An 18,138-nucleotide genomic window follows, 5' to 3' on the forward strand; every position below is an offset into this window, starting at 1 on the left:
TCATCTCAATAGATGCTGAAAAAGCATTTGACAAAATCCAACATCCCTTTTTGATAAAAACACTTCAAAAGGTAGGAATCGAAGGAAACTTCCTCAACATGATAAAGAGCATATATGAAAAACCCACAGCCAGCATAGTACTCAATGGTGAGAGACTGAAAGCCTTCCCTCTAAGATCAGGAACAAGACAAGGATGCCCGCTGTCACCACTGTTATTCAACATTGTGCTGGAAGTGCTAGCCAGGGCAATCCGGCAAGACAAAGAAATAAAAGGCATCCAAATTGGAAAAGAAGAAGTAAAACTGTCATTGTTTGCAGATGATATGATCTTATATCTAGAAAACCCTGAGAAATCAACGATACACCTACTAGAGCTAATAAACAAATTTAGCAAAGTAGCGGGATACAAGATTAATGCACATAAGTCAGTAATGTTTCTATATGCTAGAAATGAACAAACTGAAGAGACACTCAAGAAAAAGATACCATTTTCAATAGCAACTAAAAAAATCAAGTACCTAGGAATCAACTTAACCAAAGATGTAAAAGACCTATACAAAGAAAACTACATAACTCTACTAAAAGAAATAGAAGGGGACCTTAAAAGATGGAAAAATATTCCATGTTCATGGATAGGAAGGCTAAATGTCATTAAGATGTCAATTCTACCCAAACTCATCTACAGATTCAATGCAATCCCAATCAAAATTCCAACAACCTACTTTGCAGACTTGGAAAAGCTAGTTATCAAATTTATTTGGAAAGGGAAGATGCCTCGAATTGCTAAAGACACTCTAAAAAAGAAAAACGAAGTGGGAGGACTTACACTCCCTGACTTTGAAGCTTATTATAAAGCCACAGTTGCCAAAACAGCATGGTACTGGCACAAAGATAGACATATAGATCAATGGAATCGAATTGAGAATTCAGAGATAGACCCTCAGATCTATGGCCGACTGATCTTTGATAAGGCCCCCAAAGTCACCGAACTGAGCCATAATGGTCTTTTCAACAAATGGGGCTGGGAGAGTTGGATATCCATATCCAAAAGAATGAAAGAGGACCCCTACCTTACCCCCTACACAAAAATTAACTCAAAATGGACCAAAGATCTCAATATAAAAGAAAGTACCATAAAACTCCTAGAAGATAATGTAGGAAAACATCTTCAAGACCTTGTATTAGGAGGCCACTTCCTAGACTTTACACCCAAAGCACAAGCAACAAAAGAGAAAATAGATAAATGGGAACTCCTCAAGCTTAGAAGTTTCTGCACCTCAAAGGAATTTCTCAAAAAGGTAAAGAGGCAGCCAACTCAATGGGAAAAAATTTTTGGAAACCATGTATCTGACAAAAGACTGATATCTTGCATATACAAAGAAATCCTACAACTCAATGACAATAGTACAGACAGCCCAATTATAAAATGGGCAAAAGATATGAAAAGACAGTTCTCTGAAGAGGAAATACAAATGGCCAAGAAACACATGAAAAAATGTTCAGCTTCACTAGCTATTAGAGAGATGCAAATTAAGACCACAATGAGATACCATCTAACACCGGTTAGAATGACTGCCATTAAACAAACAGGAAACTACAAATGCTGGAGGGGATGTGGAGAAATTGGAACTCTTATTCATTGTTGGTGGGACTGTATAATGGTTCAGCCACTCTGGAAGTCAGTCTGGCAGTTCCTTAGAAAACTAGATATAGAGCTACCATTCGATCCAGCGATTGCACTTCTCGGTATATACGTGGAAGATCGGAAAGCAGTGACACGAACAGATATCTGCACGCCAATGTTCATAGCAGCATTATTCACAATTGCCAAGAGATGGAAACAACCCAAATGTCCTTCAACAGATGAGTGGATAAATAAAATGTGGTATATACACACGATGGAATACTACGCGGCAGTAAGAAGGAACGATCTGGTGAAACATATGACAACATGGATGAACCTTGAAGACATAATGCTGAGCGAAATAAGCCAGGCACAAAAAGAGAAATATTATATGCTACCACTAATGTGAACTTTGAAAAATGTAAAACAAATGGTTTATAATGTAGAATGTAGGGGAACTAGCAGTAGAGAGCAATTAAGGAAGGGGGAACAATAATCCAAGAACAGATAAGCTATTTAACGTTCTGGGGATGCCCAGAAATGACTATGGTCTGTTAATTTCTGATGGATGTAGTAGGAACAAGTTCACTGAAATGTTGCTATATTATGTAACTTTCTTGGGGTAAAGTAGGAACATGTTGGAAGTTAAGCAGTTATCTTAGGTTAGTTGTCTTTTTCTTACTCCCTTGCTATGGTCTCTTTGAAATGTTCTTTTATTGTATGTTTGTTTTCTTTTTAACTTTTTTTTTCATACAGTTGATTTGAAAAAAGAAGGGAAAGTTAAAAAAAAAAAAAAAAAAAGAAAGAAAAGGTTGTAAATATGTGTATACGTACTCAATATATTCCCTTTTGTTTTCATTTGTTACCATTATTTCTGAACCATTGGGCTTCAGATCCACTTGGTATGTCTGTAATTACACAGATAAAACAGCAATCACCATCATGAAGTTATTTTGCATATTAAGTAATAATGTCTTACTATAATATAAAAGGAAGATAAGCAAAATTTATTCAGGAAGATTTCCCTGCAAATGGGCTCTCAGTAAAAGAGAATGTCTAACGAGGCTTTTAAACTGTTAAGATGGTACATATTTAAAGATGCTATCTTTGAAGGCAAATTATTTTATGGTTATTTGTGAGTTTTAATTATATTTCGTACATGAGCAACAATGGAGGATAGCAACGTTTTTTCAACTGCTATTCCTTTATTAAGAAATTAATTAGGTGTAATAGAAGATAGACAGGATACATCCATCAGAATGACAGCGACTCCGGTTCTAATGCATTTTATTTATTTCTGGAAATTACATTTTGTAGTCACAAAAAAAAGATGCATGGAATTTCTTTCAAAAGAGCAGAAGATGGGGACTTAAAAAAAAAAAAAAAAAGAAAAAGCTTATGAAGCCATGCTGAAAGGAGAGCTGGATGTGCCATCCGGAGAACAAGGATGTTTATTTGCATCCAGACAGCTCTGCCTGCTCCCCCGCCCCCGCAGCTCCCTCCCTGAGAGCCACCCAGGGTCACAAGGAACAAAGCAGCTGAAAACAAGGCGTTGCACTTCTCTCATGCATTGGTCCAACCCTGGTTTAACAGCATTCATTACATGTAAAGCAATAACTGGAAGAAGGGAAAGGAGGGAGAGTCCTAACATTTAAAAAATCAAATGTTTATTTTTATTATAGAAATTTTGGAAAAAAAAAAGGGAAAAAATATACCACCCACAGCTCCACTATTCAAAGATAAACACATCAGCATTTTGGTGAGATTCCTTTCAGCATTTATTTGGGAAGAAGGTTTTCCAGAGTAAGTTTCAGGGTTACTCCCACAAGGGATGCAGATGCAAGTTCCTGATGAAATCCCTCGCTTTGGTAGAGGGCTCCAGTCAATGATTCCTCACCACCCCGACACACACCCAGGAAAACATGGAGCCTTTTTGACGTGGGTATTTACATCTTGTTCAACTCTAAAGTTTCCTTGGCCTGTAGCCCTGGTCAATTGATGCCTGCTAAATACTTGTTGAGTTTCACGCCTGCACTGAAAGTTCCTCAGGCGTGTTCCCAACAGGAGGACAGCGGGGCCGAGGCTGTGGGGCAGGCTGGGTGTGTTCTGGAGACCGGGGCCAGCACAGGAGGCCCGCGGGGCAGTTTATGACACACACTGGAGGAGGAGTGGGTGGACCTCTCAGGGATTAGGGTCTTTCTCCTGAGGGCAGTGGAAAGCCCCTCGAGGTTCTGGCAGAGGAATGGCGTGACCTGCTCTGCATTTTGAAAAGATCACTCTGCCTTTACAGGAGGCTGCAGTGGATGCAGGAGGCCAGTCAGGCGTCTAGTCTACGAGAGAAGCTGGGCGCGGGCAGTGGAACAGATGGGGAGAAACGCACCAGGTGAGAACTATTTGGGAGGTGAAATCAACACGCCTGGTGGTGGACCGGATGTGGGAGATGAGAGCAATCCCTGGCTGCTCAACTCCCTCTGAATTTCTTACCAGAATGCAAAAGAGATACATTAATCTGGTTAATCAGGTTAGTGTTCTAAAAAGAGAAGGCAGTAATTTAACAAATCGGGCACCTAATCATTATCTCACTCCTCTCGTGGGTCTGCTATGATTATTGCATTACTCTTTCTGATTCTATCTGAAAGTCAGAAAAATCTACAGCATTAAATGAAGAGGCTGAGAACGGTTTTTCATGAATAATTAGCATGAACTATAATGATAATCAGAATCTTCATCAGAAGTCTACTTAAAAATCCAAACATCCTATTTTGGTTTTCTTTTATTAGATGCAAATAGTTACATTTAACTGTAACTAAGGAAGGTTTCCCGGATCTTCTGCTTTTAACTTCGACATTGCTTCACTTTTCTGAACTCTGTCATTTAAGTTACTCATATGGTCTTTACATAAGCGGATGCATAAAAGGACTTTTTCTAATGCATGTAACATGCAAGATTGATTTTTTTCTCTTTTGTTCTTTCTTTCTACTTCCTCCTTCATGTGTTAAAAAGGAAGACAATTCTAAGACAACTATTGATGTGTTACCCTTTGAAAACCAGGAGTTCAAGACCATTAAATAGATCCAACTAAAAAAAAAATTGTCATTGAAATACAAAAGGTTTTGAATCTAGGATTTCTATTATTACTTTATAATAGTATTAACATTTTTCTAAACTAGGATAGCACTACTCCTTCATTTTTATACTCAACAAATATTTAGCAGGCATCAACTATATGCTAAGCACTGGAGATACCAAGAAGACCTAAGGTGGGTTACAGTGCTCAGTAAGTCGGTCAGTGACCACAGGACAGCATGCACAGAGGGGAGGGAGTGAGGTCGAGGTATGGAGAAAGCACTGCACCGGCCAGCATCTGGCACCAAGGCGTCTCTGGGGACACTGCTGATGGCATGGCTGGGGACGTGAAAGGAAGGAGGGGTCAAAAATAAGGCCAGAGGTGCACAGTGTTGGATCCCAAGTGGTCAAAAGCCATGCTCAAATTTTGGATTTAAGCTGAACACTACAAGGATGGCCACTGAAGAACTGCTGTTTAAGTAGAAGAGCACACTGAAGTTTGCATTTTAGAAACATTTGACATTACTTCTGGGACATTTGAGGATGGAACTGGGAGCAGAGCAAGACAGGAAACAAGGAGACCGATAGGAGGCTATTCTAACAACACAGACAAGGAACGAGGCTGGAGTAGGGAAGTGCACAGCGAGGAGATAAGGCGAGTGAGTCAATAGGATACAGAAGCCATATCAGACCGTGAGCAGACCTGGGCACTGGGAGAAGGGACCTTAGTCTGGGACCACGGACTGAAAGGAGGAGGGGCTCCAGGGGCAGCTACCCAGGGGGGATTTGCAGACTCAAAGACAGGCCTGGGCTGGAGAAGGGAGAACTATGAGCCGCATGGAGGTGGACGGCAGCCAAAGCCGCAGGAGAGGATGAGCCACCAGGAAAAGGAGCAGCAGAGGCTGCTGGCTGCTGTGCATTCCAGGGCCAGCAGAAGAAGCACTGTCTTCAAGGAGACTAAACAAAAAGTGGCAAGTGCAGCGGAAGAAAGGAAGAAGAGTGGAAGCCATTGTAGTTGCAGGCATTTTGAGGGGCAGTGAGCAGTTAGTGTCAAAGGCAGCAGCAGAAGGAGGAGGTATGGACTGGGAGACATGGGGTGCATTTGGCCCCAGGAGGCACTGGTGACCTGGAAAGACCAGCCCTGCTGGAGGGGCTGTAGCAGCAAAGACCCCCCACCCAGCCCAAGGACCCCTCCCTCCCCTAAGAGCAGTGTCCATTTGTTTGTGAGGATTTTTAGGCATGGGGTACAGTATGCTCCCCAACCCTGAAAATGGGGCAAAATGATTTTTAATGCATTAGTTGATCTTTTAACTTAAGTACACAGTCTCCCGTGTCCCTGGTTCTGATGTTCTATGAACCTTATCCAATCAACTGGGAAAGAAAATACAAATTCCCTAAGATCCCACCCAACCCCCAGGTCCTACCTCAGCTCACACAAGTGACTGATTTCTTAGCCTGAATGTATGACAGGGAGTAACAATTTTTACATCACTGTAATCCTTTCCTTGCTAAAAAATGTTTGCCCCCAGTAGTTATCAATTCTTTAGTATCTACAGGTATCAGCTTCTTTTCTCTAAGACTGCGAACCAAAGTGGCCAGGGCCTTGACCTCGTAACTTCAGCCATGAGAGCTAGGACAGCATTGCAAAGCGAAATAGACTGTCAACACATTGATTGTGGTGTGCACCCTTTCGATAATCTCTGTATTGATAAAGAACAAATCTATCCCACTTTCCAAAAGGCAACCAAGTAAACAAGCTCTATGTTCAGGACCCTGTAGATTTGGTCTGAGAGAGGGAAAGATCTGTGGGCTTTTGTGAAAGGACAGGTGGCATGGTTGGGGGACACCCTGGGAGTACCTCCCAAGAAGCACCATTATTGCTGGGGAAAAATGAATCAAAGATTTCAGGTTTGAGACAAACACATGCTATGGAACCATATGCATATGGAACCAAGGCAACTTGACCTTTGAAATTGACCTTAAGGATTAATCCAGCCTTAATGGGAGCAAAGCAAAAAGGTAGCCCGTAGGAACCGGGGCCTAGCATGCTGAGTCCATACTGGACAAATTTCATTGTGACAACACAAAGCAGAGAAAAAGAAAGGAAGAAAAAAAAAATACCTAAAACATCGCCCACACCTGGCCATGCAAAACATCACTAAGGAAATGACTACGCTATTTCTTGAAGTAAATAAATTCTAAAACCAAGGCTCAAATGAAAACATTCACATTCAGATTTGCTTTAGGTTAGGAGGAAGTGCTAGTTCACGCCCCAGGAGGCCTCTTAGAATTTCTACAACTTGGTGCTGGAAGAGAAGGGGTTGTAATTGGTATCTGGCTTCCTGGCATGGCAAAAAGGTACCAATAAAATGAGATGATAATTAACATCTAAAACACCTGGTGGCTGTTCTTAATTGTTTGGCCAAGTTGTGTTATAGCCCGTGAAAAAGAAAATGCTCTTCAAAATCAAAGGCGTGCCCCTGGAGTTACCCATACATACCTGCCCAAAGTTTTCTTCATCGATACAGAACATGAGGTCCAGTTCTGTGGGATCATTTTCCAAGATCCATTTCAAAGAATTGTAATATTCACTGTCCTACAGAAATGACACAGAAATGAAACATTTTGTTTTTCAAAATACAAATTCGTTTGACTTCCTTGAATAATTTAAAGTCCTTTTGATGTAATTTCATTCAGAATGCCCAGGAATTACATTCCTCAGTAACCAATACTTTCTGCTTCACTCCAAACAAATTCTTCCTATCTAATTAAGAATGCAAAGAAGTTTCCGTGGCAACAGGGGTTTGCAGCTGGGTGCCAGGCTCTGGGGCTCCGGGTTCTGTTGCGTGTAGAAGCCACCGGTCAGAGCTGCCAGACACTGCACTGATGTGTAAATTTAACGTGTAAAGGTGAATATACTTCCCATCTTTTGGGGTGGAAATATTAGAGGAAAACAGGAAGGAAAAGAGAATGTTTCAGCTAAGCAAGTACCAGCAGATTTAAGTCAAACCCTTTCCTGGGCCTTTCTCACTCTCTGAAAGTCAATTTAAGCCAAAGGGGTGGGGGCTGCTCCTGTTTCAGAAGTCCAGAGCAGGGACCCCAAGAGCAGAGACTCCAAGAGTCAGGGTGTCCTCTCTCTCTGGCCAGCGACAAACACTCCACTGGTACGGACCTGACAGGCTCTGAGAAGGCAAAAAGGAACGTGCACATTGTACTTAAAATACTGTTGAAATGTGGTATAAAATTAATTTAGAGGTTAAGAGAAATTTCTTCCTTCTCCATTATACAGTAATAAAAGCCTAAAAGCACAAAGAGGTGTTGAAAGCTGAAAGAAATATGAGACTGGTATTGTGGGTTTTATATCAACCTGCCAGTAGTAGAAAAATTGAGCTCACTGGATTTAGGAGCAGTTCGCATCCTCAAAGAATGTTTTTTTTTTTTTTTTACAGTAACAATGAGCAGAAACGCAGCGGTCAGTGCCAGCAAGTGCTGATATTAGGGCTCACATACTTGACTACTAAGAGACACTGTCGGTCTCCCAGCAAGGCCAAGGGGCTGCAGAGGCTTTTAGATCAGTGACTAAACATGGAAGCAGATCTACAGACACCCAGACACAGACACCCCGGACAGACAGCTGCTTCCCTGTGGCCCTGTGTGTCAGTGTGTCAGAACTCGGGCCCTCACACACACTGTGGAGGTATGTGGTGGGGGCATAGCAAATTAAAATAAAAACAGAAGTGGAAAGTGCTTCAGTTTTCATTTTTGTAGAAAATCCTTTCAATTCTAAAACAGTCAGCCAAGGTAAAGGGAATAAATTCAACATCACCTGAAAAACCAAATCACTTTTCCCCGAGCTTCTCGCAGCATTCATTTTCTAAGGAGTTTTATTCCTCCCCTACATCGTGGTGGCCACTTACTCTTCAAAGTCTGATGACTGGGTCATTATTCTTTCTTTTGTCTACTTTTCTGGCCTTTTGCTGCTGCCATTTTTATGAGGGCAGGAAATAGTTCAGTATTTGCAGTTTTGGATGGAAACACTGGCTACAGTGAGGGCTCCACAATTTCTCTTGGATTTAATTTGTTAAAACAAGTTTTATGCCTGCGTAAGCAGAGGCAATTGAGATTTAGATGCGTCTACCCTAGGAAATGTGAAGAATGATTTGTTTCTTACAAAAATTAGGGGAGATCAATGAACATATCTAAACAGTTAAATGTTCCCTGTTCCATCATACTGAATGACAAAACCCATAAAAATCATTGAACTATGAACATGGTCTCAAATATCTTCCCCAAAGGCCCGAGTGCCCCGTGACATGATCCATGTTACTCACCACGGACTCCATGTCATTCAGAGTTATCTGCTTTCCCAACATCATTTTGTAAAATGGTCTAATGAAGAAGCCTAAAATAGGGTGAAAACGGCATTTAGTTCCCAAATCTTTCATACTGTTGTGCACCAGAGCATGAAATAAAAGATTAACGTGCTTTCATTTGGATGCGAGACCAGGACGGAACCACCAAGGAAGCTTCTAGAATAATTCATGAGCAGGTGGACAAGGGCTGGGTCAAAGGTGGGTCCTGGGGAGGGCAGTTGGACTTAAAGAGATGTGCATAGCAGGAAGGGCTCAAAAAAGATTCTGGGAGGTGGAAACAACCCACATGCCCACAGATTAAAGCATAAACAAACTGTGGTCTAGCCATACAGTTGAGTAATATTCAGTCGTAAAAAGGAATGAAGTTCTAATGCATGCGACAACATGGACGAGCCCTGGAAACATTGTGCTGAGAGAAATAAGCCAGATGCAAAAGGACAAATTATATATGATTCCACTTACATGAAGTATCTAAAATTGGCAAATTCATAGAGACAGAAAGCTCAGAGTTCATTAGGGCTAGGGGATGGTGGGTGGGAGGGAAATGGGGAGTTATGGCTTCATGGGCGCCGAATTTCTGTCTGGGGTGATGAAAAAGTCTTGGTAATAGATGATGATGATGATGGCAGCATAACACTGTAAATGTAATGCCAGTGACTTGTACACTTAAAATAAGTGAAAATGAGCCTCCAGGCCAAGCAGGAGTGTGCAATGCAAATAAGGCACGTGAATGCGGGAGAAAAGGGCACTCAGCAGAGGAACTGCTATGGTCTCCCCAGTGGTTTGACAGGGTGGGAGCGTAAGGTGTCCTGGGGGAGGGGAGGACAGAGGAGGGATTGGGACACAGCTTTCGTGTGGTCCCAGAGGGCTTAGACTTCTCTCTGAGGGCAACAGGAGTCAGTGAAAGGCCAAGTGAAAATTCCACCTGTATTTCAGAATTACTGCCTGGGCAGTGATGGGAAGAAAGAACAGCAAGGCAACAAGATGGACCTGAGCCTGTGTGATCTTCCAGATGGGAGATGATGAAGGCCTGGGTAAGGGGAAGGTGGTGAGGAGGGGTCTACCACCACACAGGTGTCCCGCAGGGCCCTCTAGTTCACCTCAGCCAAAGGAAGGGTCAGCATCACAGCCTCTCATCGAGGCACTGGTATCCACAGACCTGGCCCCGCTGGCTGGTTCCCCATCCTCTAACTTCAACCACTTCCCAGGAGCTAATGAGTCACCAATTCTCTACAGTGATTTCTGATTCCCGGGGCTCGGTGCAGACTGAAGATTACAGACTCAAAATCTTCAGTGTGTAGGGCCCTTGGTGAAAAGGATGACGCTGACCAAAGGGAGTGGGGGGGGGGGGGAGCTGTGTGGAGTGCAGATGCTCTCCCTGCAGGGCATCTGCATTTTTAAGACACTCCTGACCACTCACACCTGGGGGCACCTTGGCCCTGCCACCACCCTTTGCTTGGGCCACCCCAGCAGTCTCTATGCTTCTCCACTCATCCCTGCACCATCCCTACTCCCTCCACAGAGCCTTAACTCTTAGGCAGCCCTCTCTCCTCTGAAATGATCCCAGACTCTGGGTGCTCAAATTCCAGCCCATGCTGAAGGTGTGGCTAATCCTGGTAAGGCATTCCCTGACCCTCTAGCCAAAGCACTTTCTCCTGAGTGCTCAATGTGTTCCCTTCTGCTTGTGATGCGTAACTGGGATTCTGTTTTCTTTCCCGCTGGAATAAAAGTGCACTGCAGCCAAGGACCATGTCTTACACTTCTCTATACTCCCCTGCAGCCAATAAGAGTGTCTTTTCCCTTGGCAGAAGCTGAATAAACTGACCTTCTAAGAAGTCTGAACTGAATTTGAACAGGCTGAAATAATCTATGGCATGACCCCAAAATGGGAAATTAAAATACATTCATACACACCCACTCCACTCACCCACCCAACCATCCACCTATCTATGGAGGCAGGGAGAAATTACCTTATATCAGGAAAAAAAGGGTTTGTTTCCCTCATCAAAAAGAAAATGTTCAAATTAGAGTATTAAAATCAGCCAGCAATTAACAGTAAAAATACATGAAAGGAAAAAGCACAGAGGGCACATCAATTATTGCTTGTAATAGCTAAGGCTCCATAAATGCAATTAACATAATTCCCCTGGAAATATACTGGAATATATATACTGGAAATATACTAAAATAACTGCACAGTAAATCATTTTAACTCTTTCTCTCTTCCACCCTCAACCATTTTACCCCCAAATTCCTCAAAAATATTTCTGCTTCTCTTTCCTCACTGATGATTTCTGTAGTGTTCTCTAAAGGGCACTACTTTTGGAATGACCAAATGCACAAGAAGTCTATTCTAAACCCATCGACATAGCCTGGTAGGAGGGCTGATTTCTGATCTTGAAAGTCGTCTGTGACTTATACGCTCTAAATTAGAATGAAATTACTTTGTGTCACCTGTTTCAGCAGTGATTCTAGGGTTAAAGTCTTAAGCTGAGTTATAATGCTGTTTGGTATTATTTATGGTCTCTTCACATTAAAAAAAATCATAATTTGGGGACAAATGGAGCAATGGCAGGATACTGAATGGATCAGAATATGTAATTAACTTTTCAATTAGCTTTTCCATCTGTCACCAAATCTAGTTCTTGCAAAAGAAAAGTTACTCTGAAAACCATGGAAAATGCATAAATACAAAATGTTCTGTACTCTGAACTTCAGGTTTTTTTTCCCCCCAGCTTTTTAAATTACATTAGACACTGTCTTCAGTGCCCAAATTGAGATGGCACCAGGGAAAAACACCTCCATTATGGGGGAAGCATAAAGATAATTTAATGAATTACAGAGAGCCAGTGAAGCTTTTGCTTAACTCTCTGATATAAAAGATAAGACAACAAATGGAGAACCACAGACAGCCCTGGCCTATTTTTATTACTTCAAGGCGTTTTAATATCTTACCATCTAAGAGTTTCCCATGGAATACTGCCAAACCAGCAACTCTTCCGATAAAAGTGAAATAGGACAAATGATCTTCATTACAGAGGCCTGAATTGGGATTGATTTGAAGTGTGTAGTTGTCCCTTTGGGGGAGGAAGAGAGAGAAGAAAAGCCCAATCAAGGTCTTAAATAAGAAACACAAGAATATGAGTTGTTCTTTGCCACCCACCACTCCACGTTCACAGGGCACTTCCAAACATTCTGCACCAAATGGGAAAAGGTGGAAGCTGGAGAATGCGACTCACCGTGATCCAGCCCTTCCGTGACTGGCCACCGAGCTGACACTGAAGCCCTATGCATTAAGTTAAACCATAAGGAACTTCTGATGTTTGACTATTTTTCACTTACAGAAATGTCAATTCTCTATGGGTCAACCAAATATCTTCGGAAGATGAGGAACCGCATATAACCAAGAGGCAGCCCAGGCATTCCCAACGATGTGAGAACTTTAGGTTGCCTGTATGGCTAAGGAAAGTTACTTCCTTTGAGAAGTTTTTGGTTTGGAGATATAAGATTAACCCCATGGGCCAAATCCGTGGTCTAGGTCACCCACCACCAGATCAACCACCTCTACAAGCCTCCAAGGCATTGCAGCAGAGTACACCTGTCTCAGCAACACAACCTCGAGATGCTTTAGGTGTATTCAATTGTCCTTCTTTGGTCTCAAATCATGAGCACCAGTGGTTTTTAACTTGGATCCACAGATGGAGTCCTCCAGGAGGAATCTTTGGGAATGTGGGTGAGAGGCGAGGATACTTGGCCTCCCTATCCCATTGGGCTTTCTCATAGGACTGAGTAACAACAAAAAATACATTGGGCAATTCCTGGCTAGAGCAACTGAGAAGGCTGAACTGAGACTGGCTTCCAAATGAGCCCACAGGGGCTGGCATCAGCAAGATGTGGGATCCCCATATCTCCCTAATTCACAGGGCTGGAGTGAAGCTAAAGGCCTCTCAGCAAGGTCAGCACCTGTTCCGCTGGGGCTCAGGTCCAGCCTAAGCCTCTGGAGGAGGAAGAAGGCTGGCCCGGGAAGTAGCCACTGTTTGGTTGCTGAGAGAGTAACTGAATCTGCCTCAGTTTCCATGCCTGTCCATGATGAATTCCTAATGTAAAGGGGTGGCTGGCTCTTTCCTTACAGATCAGGTCATGACCCTTTGTACTCTGAACCACAGGTCCTCAAAGTCTTCACAACTGACTTTAAGGAATGTGACTTTAAAACCATTCTTATTCACAAAACGACTCCACTTTCTGAATTCTGACATGACAAATTCTCTTGAATTAACATAACATTACAAATGAAAATTGCTTCTTGTTCCTTATCATAATTACCCAACAGATTTTGAATTTCAATAGCATGAACTCAACAGACAAGGGAAGAATCAATTTTAGGCATTCACAGAGTACATCATCTCACCATGGAGAGTCAGATCCCGTTCCAGACTTACAAGGGGTGGGGGTGGGCAACCAAAATCAACAGCATAAATTCATCTCAAATGAGTGAGCTGCTCATTCTCTCAATTAAGAACAAAACAATTTCAACAGGGGGACCCACTGTGAATGGACCCCATCTACTTACGTTGCGGAGTATTCAAAGAGCCCGTAGTAGGGATTAAACATCTCCTTGGACAGTAAAAAGAACCATTCTCTGGCCACGCCCCCATAGTCAAGACCCTTCTCTGATTCAAATTCAATCCACAATCTTGCTTTCAGGACATCTGGTCTTTTCACAGACATGATTCTCCTATAGGACTCTTCAAATATGTTATTTCTGTGAAGTTTCATTTCAAATCTATTTGGAATATCAGCCTACACAAAAGAAGAAAAAGCACATCATTATATGTGACTACACACCTTATTTCATAATGGAAAAATCGACAAAGGGTAGAGATGATGGCCGTCTTAAATAAGCGTACAGTGATGAATGGTTGGAATTGAGAGTCCCACCTTCATGGATTTCCCCCCACACAAGATGGAGAGCCTCACCACGGTGGACAGGAGGCAGATAGCATCCACCAGCAGTGGCCTGGGCTGAGTCAGCAACATATGCTTCCACATATGCTAAGCAGAAGAAAATAGTCTTCTTTCCCCTTTCTAAACAACTGTGAGGCACTTACCCACCCACTGACAACTGAAATATACTCAACTTGATTGCTTCAGGAAGCGGACTTTAAAACCAGGTAATCCAAACCAATCAATAATCCCCACCCAGCCAGGTTGCGACCATTCTTGGCTCTGGTAGATGTGATACATCATGCCTACAAGTTAATTCGGTTGCCATGGAGAAAGGGACCCTGATTATGCCAAGTTTTGGGAAAGCAGCCCAAAGCCCGTGGCTAAACAACATGAAGGTAAAAAGCACTTGGCTGAGGTTGTAAGTAACTGCCTCTAGGAAAATGAGGGCCAGTGGTGGCCTTGCTCTAAAAATGGGTCTGCAGAGTTGGTTTCTAGACTGAAGACACCACAGTGAAACTCCTATAGGGTGGGAGGCAGGGATGCCCACAAGCCATCACCTGTTACTGGAAGAAATGCAGATGCCTCCTAGAGAAACATTTGGGAATGTCATGTGTTCAACTTGGAGCTTTGGAAGGCAAAGAGACATTTCAAACATAGTTATCAAGAACTATTTGAGTCAGGATTCTGGGACAGAGCATGGAACCCCTAGTGGGAGCTCCATGAGCCAGACACTGTGCCTCATAGATCTCAGCACCTTATCCACAGCAGGTGCCCAGAAGATGAGGCATCAATTGGGGACTGGAACAGGGAGAGGTGATGAGGGAGAAGAGGCGAGCTGGGATGATCTCAACTGTGGCTGAAACTCTCTTTCCCCCAGTAGGCAAAAGCCAAGAAATGGTGACCAGTGCAACAACACTGAGTGAACAAACTGAGGAGAAAACTGGTAAAATGTCTACCAGAGGGGTGAAGTCAAAGCAAAATACAAGCTATAAGGTTGAAGAATTTGGGAGGAGGAGATGAGTGGAAAATATAATGTTGGAATTTAAAACACTGCCTGCAAAAATCTTATAGGGCTTCTCAGTTTTAAACTGCTAGTGAGAATTTTAATCAGAAAACTACATTTGATCCTAAGACAGCCAAATATTATAATTAAAACTATACTTTTGATATATACTTTTGAGGGAAGGACTTGAACATTTTTCTATCTAGGATCTATGTTTTATTAAAGACAATCACCTTTAGCAATTGCACAGGCTTCCCAGATTTTTTTGACTAGGGTCCTGATATATATTCCATAAAAATCATTTTTATCTTTTTATGTATTACAAAAGAAATGACCATTTAGATGATTTGATATGTAATTCGGAGTTAGTATTCACTTACCATTTCTGTTAAAAAGAAAATTCAGATTGAAGATCCAGGTGGATCAAAGTAAGTAAAAAAAGGAGGGTAACAGTTTTAGTTTACAGATAAAAGTGACAATCAAAGTAACTTTGGTAACTTACAAATGAGAAATGACTAAAACAGAGCATTTTTGGAAGACGTGATTACTCACAGGTTTCTTTAATTTCTTCCTAAAGTAGTCATATTTCTGCTTAAATTCTCTGGAATAAGGAACGGCCTAGAAGATAAATTTATAGATACAGATAATGCAATACTTGGAGTTTTATGGTTATTGAACCAACAGAGAATTTCATGAATCATGAACTTTAAATTCTCACTCTCCATACTGTCCATGGAAAATAAACACAATGTCTACATAGCGCATGCAAAAGTCCTAGAACTGATTAGGGCAAATCAGCATTGAATGTGGCTTTTACCCCTGGAAACAAGCATACTGATATCCAAGAAAGTGTAGGGTATGCTACACAAACTAAATACACTTTCCCTGTGACTTCTGTCTGAATATGAGTCCAGGTGTAATCTGTTTCTCTCCCTCTCTTTCTCTCTCTTTTTTTTTTTCTGTAACTTAGGTAAGAATTATTGGCCATGATACTGGTCATTTAGAGAAAGTCTAATACTACTTTAAAAATCTTTGGAGGAAAAACAATGAGCAGAAAGGCCAGTGAATCGACAGTCTTGTTAAGGCCAATAACAAATTAGGAGCCAGAAGGCTGATATTAATATTAACCCCTTAATATTTAGTGGTCTTGGGCAAGGCACCTGGTTTCTTTAAATCTCAAATTGCTGATACCACAGATGGGGTCTCAGTAGCTGGGTTGACTATTACTATAAAAAAAATACTGGTATCTCTTCAGGCAAAGTAACAATACTTTTAAGTAGCCATCTAATTCATTATATACCATGTTGTAAAGTAGCTTACACTATTTAAGAATCAGAGCCCAGACTAAGGCTATTTAAAAATCTTACAATTTTTTAATGAAGACAAATGGATTGGCTTTTGCAAACACACAGATGTAACTGTGATCACCTTATGTTCAAAACAACTTATTGTTTTTTAGTGAATAATGTAAATTTGGGAAGAGAATACTTCTGCTGATATCCTTTTGGGATAAGTTAATAAAATACACTGATTCTTTGCGACATGACTCTAGACTCCAAACCTTACACCTTCATCATGCTTATCCTTGACCAGAAAGAAAAAAACCTTCCCTCCTTCGTACTGTGCTTCAAGGCATGATTAAACACATAACAACTAACCCAAACAAAAATAAATAACCAATATGATAGAAGACAAGCAGCATGTCAGTGTTTTGTTTTACAACTTAGGAATAACAGACATTACATTTATATATCTTATTTTCTTAAGAATATTTTTAAAAAGAAATTTATAATCTCTACAGTCTGTTTGTAAGCCAGGTGTCATTTGACTTTCAACTTAACACTAGATTTAATTACACACCCTATTTATTTTGGGCAGTTTTTAGTCTGACAAACTCATGTCTGAATTCTGATTCCCTAGACAAGGTAGAAAGTTTTTCAATATCTTGACAACCAACAAAATAAGGAAGAGGCTGCAATGTTTTGACATAAGCCAATGAAGACATTACTGTGTTTATTGTCCTGCCAATACGACTGCCCATTATAAACTAAGGTTTCCTGTCTTGTTCGTTTATTCGTCTATTCCTTCCTTGGTGGTCCACTTTCTGATTCATTCTTGAGTACCTACTAGGTGCCAGGCATTCTGGGTGCTAGGGAATTAATGATAAATAAATGGTAAGATTTTTTCCCCAACTCCCTCTTGGAGCTCACGAGCTATCGTAAGCAATGGGCAGTAAGAAAAACATTAACAAATAGCAGCAAGTGCTATCAGGAAAAAAGTGTTAGAGTACTCCTGGAGAGCTATTTTATATGGGGCGGTTAAGGTGGGCCACTCTGAGGATAGGGCATTGGAGCAGAAACCAGGGGGAGAGGAGGGACCAAACCACGGCAGGGTGAATGAGTGCCAAGTTCTAAGCAGGCTAAGTGCTTGGCCGATGTGACTGAGGGCAACCAAGAATAAACCATTTCCTTTCATTATCTCATGCTGGCTTTATAAGACCTGCAGACTCCATTACCAACCAGCTGAGACATAATCTCTCCACTCTGGAATTGTTCACAGTTAAATAAAAAAGGATCTGACTAGATGAACTTCAAGGCACTTTCATTTCAAAAACTCTGATTCCCAGCAATTATTTTGATGTTGCTTCCTGTCCTGCACCTCCCTGCGAAAATGTTGGAGGAAAAAAAAAGTCATACATAGGTTCAACTGTTTTAAATGAAAATTTTCCCAAGGAATATATCTCGAAATGTCACCCACAACCCATGATATCCCAGTCCCTGGTCTGACCTGTAACCTACAGGTGCCGACTAGATGTGGGTGGAAATGAGATGCTGAGATATTTCTGGTCTCTCTTCTAGGGAATGATGCATAGAAGTTGAAAAATTATCCTCCTCCAAAACTTATTATCTTTTTTCTCTAGAGGTAGTACTTATGATGGAATCAGAAAAAAAGTCTTTATAATCTCTGCCTAAAGGGATTCCACCAACTTACAAGGACAAAGTCCTTTAGACAGGGGAGTTTCTACAGAGAATGTTTTGTATCAGATTATTTGTTTGTTTTCGAAAATGTGGCATCTTATATTCTTAAGCACAATTTACCTTGTGAAATAAGCCCATTTGGAAACC

General features: G+C 41.5%; 1 protein-coding gene across 13 annotated transcripts in view; it reads right to left on the reverse strand.

Annotated features, from left to right (window-relative positions):
- The window catches only part of NEDD4L (NEDD4 like E3 ubiquitin protein ligase), a 378,998-nt gene that overhangs the window by 25,470 nt on the left and 335,390 nt on the right, over positions 1 to 18,138 (reverse strand). For 12 of the 13 annotated variants that reach the window (XM_037805612.1, XM_037805607.1, XM_037805613.1 and 9 more), the window contains 6 exons: positions 15,566 to 15,631; positions 13,634 to 13,863; positions 12,019 to 12,140; positions 9,022 to 9,092; positions 7,191 to 7,286; positions 2,459 to 2,532 (listed from right to left, as the gene is read on the reverse strand). In XM_037805612.1, coding sequence (XP_037661540.1) covers positions 2,459 to 2,532; positions 7,191 to 7,286; positions 9,022 to 9,092; positions 12,019 to 12,140; positions 13,634 to 13,863; positions 15,566 to 15,631 — 659 coding nt within the window. Of the gene's footprint in view, positions 1 to 2,441; positions 2,533 to 7,190; positions 7,287 to 9,021; positions 9,093 to 12,018; positions 12,141 to 13,633; positions 13,864 to 15,565; positions 15,632 to 18,138 lie in introns of all 13 variants that reach the window. The other variant, XM_037805615.1, reaches the window with a different exon arrangement.

Source organism: Choloepus didactylus, chromosome 16 (assembly GCF_015220235.1).
Source record: "Choloepus didactylus isolate mChoDid1 chromosome 16, mChoDid1.pri, whole genome shotgun sequence".
NCBI classification, from domain to species: domain Eukaryota; kingdom Metazoa; phylum Chordata; class Mammalia; order Pilosa; family Megalonychidae; genus Choloepus; species Choloepus didactylus.